This window comes from Callorhinus ursinus, unplaced genomic scaffold, assembly GCF_003265705.2.
Source record: "Callorhinus ursinus isolate GAN/ISIS: 27379988/994484 unplaced genomic scaffold, GSC_fseal_2.0 scaffold52, whole genome shotgun sequence".
In the NCBI taxonomy this organism is placed as follows: domain Eukaryota; kingdom Metazoa; phylum Chordata; class Mammalia; order Carnivora; family Otariidae; genus Callorhinus; species Callorhinus ursinus.
In genome coordinates this window covers 7,146,649-7,155,273 of record NW_027397114.1, presented here as the reverse complement: position 1 = coordinate 7,155,273, position 8,625 = coordinate 7,146,649, and the positions used below count along the sequence as shown (strand labels likewise).

At 60.4% G+C, this 8,625-nt stretch overlaps 1 protein-coding gene across 1 annotated transcript; it reads right to left on the bottom strand.

Annotated features, from left to right (window-relative positions):
* Positions 1-2,306: 2,306 nt before the first annotated feature.
* Positions 2,307-8,280, bottom strand: SP6 (Sp6 transcription factor). Its single transcript, XM_025859408.2, has 2 exons — positions 8,006-8,280; positions 2,307-5,924 (listed from the first exon to the last, which is right to left on the bottom strand). Exon 2 carries the CDS (start codon positions 5,864-5,866, stop codon positions 4,736-4,738), a length of 1,131 nt encoding a protein of 376 aa, XP_025715193.1. The 5' UTR covers positions 5,867-5,924; positions 8,006-8,280; the 3' UTR covers positions 2,307-4,735.
* Between the last annotated feature and the right edge of the window lie 345 nt (positions 8,281-8,625).

The following is an 8,625-nucleotide window of genomic DNA, read 5'->3' as shown; positions in this document are numbered from 1 at the left end:
ATCTGGGGTGCCTGGGTGGCTCAGTTGGTTAAGAGGTTGACTCTGGATTTCCGCGCAGGTCCTAAGATTGAGCCCCTCGTTGAGCTCCGAGCTCAGCGGGGAGTCTGCTTCTCTCTCTCTCTCCCTCTGCCCCCCCCAAATAAATAAATAAATCTTTTTAAAAAGATGCAGAATCTTGGGCCCCACCTCAGACCTAGTGAATCAGAAGCTGCATGTTAACAACACCCCCCCGTGTAAAGTTTGAAAAGCGCTGCTCTAATACGCCCCCATGGACATTACTTGTTGGGGTGCTGGAGAGTTAATCAGTGTCTTGAGAAACTCCATGGGTGACTCGAATACGCCCTCTACAGGGTGAAGACAGCCAGACTGTTTGGTTCCTGAGCTGCTTTTCAAACCCGCACTGCTAGGACGTGGAGCTGTCGAACTCTCCAGAGTTAAAGGAAAGTGAAGGCTGCTTCAGATGTGCTGTCGACGGGGAGGTGTCGTGAGGTTGCCATCGGAGGTCATTCCAGAAGCAAACGTCAAGGCTGTGTGCTGATGAATGTGAGCACCCAGAGCAGCGGGCAGCCCGGCCGGCCCCCCTCCTGCACATCACCGGCCCCCCGAGATGGGGCCGGGACCAGCCGGAGGAGCAGCGTGTGTCTGCGGGCCACAGCGCCGCCCCAGGCTGCAGTTCCCAGGCAGCCTGCTCCTCCGTCACTTTCCCATTCCTGATTTCACTCACCAACCCTCGAGGGCCGTACTCCCACCTCCCGAGAGAGGAGGTGGCCGCTCAGAGAGGTTGTCCAAAGGGTGAGCCCACGTGGCCTGATTTCCCTAATTCCTCCCTGGCCCCTCCAGGGTCGTCTCAGCCTGGGGGCGCCAGATCTGAGGGGTCAGTGGTGGCCTTGGGCTCCCTGGAGGTGGGGGGGGTCAGGCCAGCCGAGCAGCATTGCTGCCAATGCGGGCCAGTGAGCAAACATCAGAGCCCCACCAAAGGCCCCCGCTAAGAATGCAGGTCAGCAGGAGGAGCTGCAAGAGGAGGAGGGGTGGCCCCAGCCCTGCCCAGACAGGCCCAGCCAGCGCCACAGCTGCCCTCCTGTCCCTGGGGGCAGCGATGGGCTACAGGAGGAAGGGGCTCCCCCAGGTTCCTGGGGTCTAAGTTCCGCAGAACCAAGAAGACAAAAGAGGCGCCCCACAGAGTGGGGCCAGCAAGAGGTCACGGGAACATAGGCCTGCCCCACCTCCTCTGGGGCTTCTAAATCCAGGAGCAAGAGAAAGCAAAAAGCTACTCCCCCAAAACCAGTCTGCTTCCATCTGTAACCCCTAAATCATGCTGATACCCTCCCATCCCAAAGTGGCCTTAAACTTTGTGACCCCAGATTCTCCCAAACAGGTGATGCGAAGAGCCAGTGTGGGTACCAGATTTGGCTCCAGGAGATTGGGTAGGGGTGGAGTGGGGGAAACAGGAATCCCACTAGGGAAGACAACTGTGGCCAAAATGTAGGCTGGGAAGGTGAAAGAACACAATACTCTAGCCTGCCCCTTTGGAGCCCGAAACTGCTCTGCGGTCAACCTTCCTAGCTTTGGCCTCTGGACTCATGAGATTTTTTTACTCATTTCACCTGAATTAGGCACCTGCATAGCAGGCATTGGGCAGCCCGGGAGAGTACCTACAGATGGGCTGTTTCTGCACATCCCAGGCCGCCCGGTGGGTCCAGTGAGGGTGCGCTCGTGCGCACTGTGTTTGTGTAACTGTGGCGGGCCCTCTAGCTGGGAGTTGCAGTAGGATCCTTCCCTCATACTTTCCAGCTGGGCGGGAGCCCATCAGATATCTTGGCTGCCTTTCATCGCCTTGTCCCTGATAGGGATCATCCTGGGTGAAGAAATCGCTGTCAGTCACCCCCGCCTCGCTCACAGCCAGAGGGACCGATCACACCCCCATGGGGGCGGGGTGACCGAGCCAGGAGGCTGGTTCTCTCTGGCAAGGCAGGGAACCGGCGTTCTTGGAAGGGGAGGGGAAAGAGGGGGCTTATATGTGGAGGAGGCAGGAAATATCTAGAACCTTCTCATCCCCAGGGAGGGACAGTTAGGCCAGCTATCAACCCCGAGGGAGCTCCTCCCTCCTCCGGCACCAGCCACCTCCTGGGGAAGGATCTGACCCTTCCATCAGCTCGGCTCTGCCCCAAACAAAGGGAGGAGAGGCTGCAGCAGGGGTGCTGGATCAAAGGAAGTGTCCACCCCGCCCTGCGGCCCGCCTGGTCCTCACTCCTGAGGGACACTGAGTCCAAAATGAAAACAGAGCTGGAAGACAAATGAAGCAATGATGTGGTTGATGACTTTATTATGGCATAAAAAACACAGGCTGTTTCTTCCTCCTCCTCCCCCCCCCAAAGTGGGTTCACAGCAGTTAAAGGAAAAAAAATCCTACATTTCTCCTCTAGGGGGCTGCCTACAAGGGGGTAGACAGCCAAGCAACCTAGATCTATAAAGGAGGGGAGCAGAAGAAAACCCATCCAAAGCCCTCACCCGCACCCTTAGAGCTCAAGGCCTCCATAGGGGGAACATCAGTGTCCCCCCTGCCACCCCAACACCCATTCGGGAGTTCCCCCTTACAATGGTCACTGGGGAAGGCTGTCCTGGTGGCACAGGGAGGGGGTGGCTGGTTTCGATGGGTGGAGGAGAAAGGCATCCCACACCCACAGGGCCCTCCCTCTCTCCCCCTGTCTCCACCTGGCCAGGCAACCTGCAGGTACTGCCAACTCTCTCCTGCCCCCAACCCTCTCGACAAGGAAAGGCACCTCTGGTTGGGGTAGCAAGAGGCAGGGAAAAGAGGGAGCAAAAAGAAAGAACATTACTTCTTAAACTACCCCAGGCCCATGAGTCTCTCAGGGAGAGTCACCCTGTCCCTTCTAAGAAGGGCTCCCTTCTATGCAAATGCATATTCCTAACCAGACCCCAGACCCACTTCCCATTTAGCTCCCAGTCCTGGGACTGGGCTCCAGCATCCCCAAGGGAGGGAGAGATGCTGTGGGCCTAAGCCCTAGGACTTTGGACGGGGTGAATAAGGTGGGGTCTCTCTAGCTGGAGACCCCAGGCTCAGTAGAGAAACACACACACATACACACACAGGTACAAACAACATGCATATACACACATGCCCTAATATTAAATAAAATACCTTTTGCTTATAACTTAAAAATCAATACACAACTAATCCTTGCATAGGGCTCTGGGTGGAGAAAGAGGGGCAAGGGGTCAAAGGAGATCAGAGGGAATCTTAGGGCCTCTGCCTCTAGCTTTGGAAGGGGTACTAGTTCCAGATCCTTACCCCTATCAGCTTCCTTCCCTTTGCCTGGCTCCACCCCTGCGAGGCTCTCCCCTCCCCAGTCCCCACTCCAAGATCAAAGTCAGGATGTATCTCTAGCATCTAAAGAAGGGGACAAGGACAGCTTCCTGGACATCACCTCAGAGGGCAGACCCCTTCCAATGGGAGAACACCTCCTTCATATGGCAGGGGAGTCCCCCTGCCCAGAATTGAGATGAGGAGAAAGGAGCCTCCTAACACACACTCTACAGGAGGGGCAAGGCTTGCAGGCAGCAGAGAAAGAGGAGGGGAGAGAAAAGAAAGAGTGGACCTAAGCTCAGTGAGTAGAAGATGGCTGGGCAGGGGCAGAGTCCTCTACTCTGAGTGCGGACCACTGGAGGTCCCTCTGTTGGGACACCCCGCCTACTCCCCAGGCAACCCAGGTAACCCTTTTCCTTCCATCCCTAAGGGGAAGGCAAATGATGGGGGGGGGAACCCAGGATGAGGAACTACATCAATTCTAGGGTGGGGGCTGGGGCTTCCGGTTGCCTTGAAAACCTAGATCAGGTAACAGATGGGGAATGTGAACTATACTGAACTTTTTTTCCCATAAAAACCATGGGTTAAGGACTGAATCCGAGTTAGACAGGTAAGGGGTTGGTTCCTTCCACTGCCCCACCAAATCCCTTTCTCTCATTTTAGAAGGGGACTTTCTGCCCTCCCCGTCCCAGTCTAGCTCCCTCCTCCACCCCACTGCTCGCGATCCTGGTCTCTTCCCCTCTCCCTTCATGGCTCCATCAGAGTGGGTTTGGAAGGGTTAATCAGGAGGCACATCAAAGGAGTTATTTCTACAGCAACAACCCTCCCAAACAGATAGATACCCCTCCCTAAGGGGGACCCCTGTCTCCCCTACCCCACCTCAGCTCTCCCTCGGGAAACCATAAGGATAGAAGCACTATAAGGGGGATGAAAGGGACCTGGGCCGCAGGGCGGGTCCGTAGGCGCTTTTATGTCCCGGTTCCCAGGCGCTAAGGACGTGTCCGGACAGCTACCCCCAGCGCCCGCGGCGGCCCCACTCCTCTCTGCTCCGGGGACGCGCCGTCTCTTCCAGCAGGTCCCCTCCGCCCTCCAGCCGCGGTAAGGGTACCCCACCCCAACCCCCCCCAGCCCGGACACAGGAGCGAAATAGTGAGGAAGGGGAGGACGGAGGGGCATGCGCAGCTCCTCCCAGCCCAGCCAAACACGTCTTGTTCAGCCTCAGAGATTACAGAAAACCCTAGCGCCCGGTCCCCCTGACCCCGCACCACTTTTCCTCCCCCTCAATAAATAACCACCTTCTCCTCTGACTCAAGTCGCCTCCCAAGGACGTCAGGCCGGGGGGGGGGGGGCGGGGAAATCTCTTCTGATGCCCCCAGGGGAGACCAGCGTGGGGGGCGGTACCCGAGCAGCTCAGTTGGAGGGAGCCGCGCCGCCCTCGGCCTCCCTCTTGCCTTTGCCCCCGGGGGGCTCCACCGCTCCGCCGGCCTTGCCCTCGCCTGGGGCCGCCCCGGCAGCCTCCTCTTTGGCGCCCTCGTGGGTTTTCATGTGTTTGGCCAGGTGGTCGCTGCGCATGAAGACGCGGCTGCAGACTGCACAGGGGAACTTCTTGGTGCCCGTGTGGGTCTGGAGGTGGCGCTGCAGCTCGTCGGAGCGCGTGAAGCGCTTGCCGCAGAAGAGCCAGTTGCACACGAAGGGGCGGTCGCCGCTGTGCCAGCGCAGGTGCGCCTTCAGGTGCGACGTCTTGGCGTAGGCTTTCCCGCAGCCCGGGATGTGGCAATTGTGCAAATGCTTCTTCTTGCCCCCGTCGGGCCCGCACGGAGCCCCCAGTCGCTCCGCCTCCAGGCAATTGGGGCAGCGGCAGACGGTCTGGCCAGAGCTGCGGGGCACTGACCGCCGGGAGCCTTTGGGCCGGGCTGCCCCGTCCAGACTGGAATCCAGCCCCTGGGACTCCGGGGCGGCCGCTTCCAAGGCCTTAGCCCCGTCGGGAGGCCCCAGGAGGTGCTGCCCTCCCGCGGCCGGGAGGAGGTGGTGCGGGTGTGGGTGGGGCGGCGGGGCACAAAGCTGGTGGTCTCCGACGTAGCCCCCCAAGCCAGCCTGAAGCGCCCCGGGGTGGCCGGGTGAGGTCAACGCGCCCTGAGTGTGGGGGAGGTCCATCCAGCTGGCGCCCGGATGAAGGTCCCACCACGAGCCATCCTCAGTGCCTGGGTGAGTTGGCCGGAACCACGATTCGTAATGGTGTGACATGTCCGGCTGCAGGAGCTTGGAAAAGGGTCCCGGGGCCAAGGGACTGTCGCTTTCCAGGTCCTCGCAGGTTACCCGAGAGGAGGCCCCCGGCAGCTCATAGCCCTGTGAGAAGTCCACCTCAGGGCCCAGCGGGAGGCTCTGCAGCTCTCCAGGCTGCAGCGGGGAGGGGTAGTCCCCGGCCTCCGGGCTCGTGTGGCCCTGGTATGTTTGGAGAGGCTGCAGGTCGAGGCGCGGCGGGGAGGCGTGAGGCGCGTCCGTGTGCTGGCTGCCCAGAGAGCCGCAGACAGCGGTTAGCATTGCCGGGATCCGGGGTGGGGTGGGGATCAGGGATGGTCAGGGGCACCTCAGGTGGGACCTAAAGGAGGCAAAGAAGAGGTGAAATGAGTAAAGTAACCAACTCACTTTTAGTCCTGACCCAGATCCCCTCGAAGTGCTCCTCTCCGGCTGGCCAGCTGGTGCAAAAGAGGAACACACCTCTGAGTGGAGACTAAAGACCAATAAACAGAATTTGGGAGTGCTAGGAAGGGTTGAGAGTGTGAGGGTCTCAGCCAAGGGGGGAAGTCGACCTTCTCCTAGCTGATCCCTCCTACGGGACCCAGCTCATCCCGAGAGCTGGGCTGGTCCCAGGCTGGTGGGTCACATACACCTACAGTACAGTGCTAGAACGATCCCCACCCTGGGTGCCCAGGCCAGTGCAAAGAGCGGTGGCATTTACCCCCTGCAGACTGGGCCACCAACCCCAATGGAGGGCCTAGACCCATCTCTGCTTCCCTAGTTTAACCCAGGACACACATGAGGAGAGGGTGGTGGTCTGTTTCTGGAACTCAAAGCTTGAGGTGACTTGACTTTCCAAAGCCCAAAGCAAGTTCTGAGATATTGGAGAAAGAGACCTCATTCCGTCCCTGAGGCATGTTCAGTAAGGAAGAGCATTTCACTGTTCTGTACCATTCGCCTCAGCTCTCTGCCTGCCAGGCTTGCCAGGGCCCCACCAAACCCATGCCTGGCCCCCACTCCTTCCCCTCAGGCAGGGACTTCACCTCCCTGGGGGGCAGCCACAGTGCCAGTTCCCAGAGAAAGTTAAGCCTCTTCTCCTGTCCTGACCCACACAGGCGCCAGCCGGCTGTCTGGCTGCTACCCATGCCCTCCTCCAATCTAGGGGAGACTCAGATGTGAAGCTGAGAGGGGGTCAGCTTCCCCCGAGAAGGGGGCCAGCCAGAGAAGAGCTTACTAACCAGCTCAGGAAGGTAAAATTGTCACTCCGTTAAAGGATACAGAGTCAAAGTGGGGACAGCGAAGGGCAACAAGAAAAACCAGAATCACAGAAACTACGAATTACCCCAAGAGATTATAGAAGGGGGTGCATTCTAGGCACGGGTCATTTTTAGGAGTTCTGCGGATGGTTCCCATATGCAGCCAAGTGTTGAGAACCACTGCTTCAGGCCAACCCTCTTATGTTAAAAAAGAGGAAACTGAGGCAGTATTTGGAGAAGTGACTTGAACAAACATTCATTTACTTGTTCAATCAACCGATATGTACTGTATGTACCTCTGTGAACCAGGTCTCTGGACTCCCTGTCTGTTACCCTTTCCCTAAACTGTCAGCAACCTAAAGACATCCACCCCGTTCTTAACCACATTATCTTTCTCTGCCCTGGTGCTTCGGGTGCGGAGTTTGTGTGCCTGGCCTTCTCTGATGGTGGGGGAGGAGGTGCAGTGGTTTAGGTCAGGGACTTCCCACAGCAGGGCTGACCCTACCACCTTTGGCCCTGGTAGATTGGGGGGGGCGGGGAGAGGGGAACTGGGGCGCCTACTCAGGCTCCGGCTGCCTTACCACAAGAAAGGAACAGGGTGAAGCAGCAGGAACGGAGCCTCAGGCCCAGGCGGGGCGGCCCAGAAGGGGCTGGGCGGGAGCAGTGAGGCCTGGGACCCTAATAGCTTTTAGTGTCTGGGAACTGCCCCAGGGACTAGGGGTTGGGGAGGCCAACGACCCAGGCTCTAGAGTGGCCTCTCCCGATGCAGAGCCAGGGGGATGCAATGGCCTGCCTGCAAGGTTTCGGGAAGGGAGACAGCCGGGCGCACACTCTCGGCTGCCCGCTCCCAACGCAGGAAGCCGGGTAGAGACACCCTTCTAACCCCTTTCCGCCGTCTCCCTCTCCCGATCACCGGCGCTCAGGTGGTCAGGACTTCCGTACTCCCAGTCCTCAAGGTTCCAGTCCTCCGGTTGTCCCAGTCGCTCCAGTTTCCCCGGTTTTCAGCCTCCTCGGTCCCTCGTCTCGCCCGTCCGCCCAGTTGTCGCTCGGCCGGGACTCTAAGCCCCTCGGATTCTTTAGGACCACCTCCCCCAAGGCCACCGGAGGCTGCGGCGAGTTCCGGGCGCGTCTTTCCGAGAGGATCCCCGGAGCGCGCACCCCTCGCCGCCCCGACCCTGGCTCCTACCTCGAGGCTGCGCTCGGGCTCCGGGCACGGCAGGCTGGCACGCTACCGACGGGCGCTCATGGGCCCTGCGCGCCGGCAGGCTCTCCAGGGGCGAGGGGCAGGAGCCGAAGACGAGCGGGGGCCGCGACCAGACCCGGCAGCGGGCGGCGGGCGGCGGAGGAGGGGCGGAGGGCCGGCGGGAGGGCGGAGGGCGGGCGGGAGCCAAGGAGCGAGCGAGGGAGCGAGGGAGCGAGGGAGCGAGGGAGTGAGCGAGCGAGGCCAGCTCCGCCCGTGACTCACCCGCGCTCTCTGCCTTCATCCTCTGCCCTGCGCTCCTTTTTCCCCCCGAGTCCGCGGCCCCGCCCACCTCACCTGCCGCCGCCTTTAACCCTTGCGGGCTCGGCGGGACGGGAGGCCCGCGCAGCCGGGCCGGCGGAGAGGGGGCGGGCTCGCTAACTAGGTCGCCTCCCTCCCCTCCCTCTCCCCCCCGGCCCCTCAGCTCCTCAGGCGGGGGTCCGGGGCGGAGCGTTTCCCAGGCTCCGAGACCCGCCCCTCGGGTGCAAAACTGCCCGGGAGCCGGCTGGGTCTGGCGGGGGACGCGGGACTCAGACCCTGGGGCCCTGGAGAAGGGGGCGGGTCCT

Bases quoted from the DNA above. Each gene is read 5' to 3' on its own strand.
- SP6 (XM_025859408.2), bottom strand. From the start codon at position 5,866: ATGCTAACCGCTGTCTGCGGCTCTCTGGGCAGCCAGCACACGGACGCG.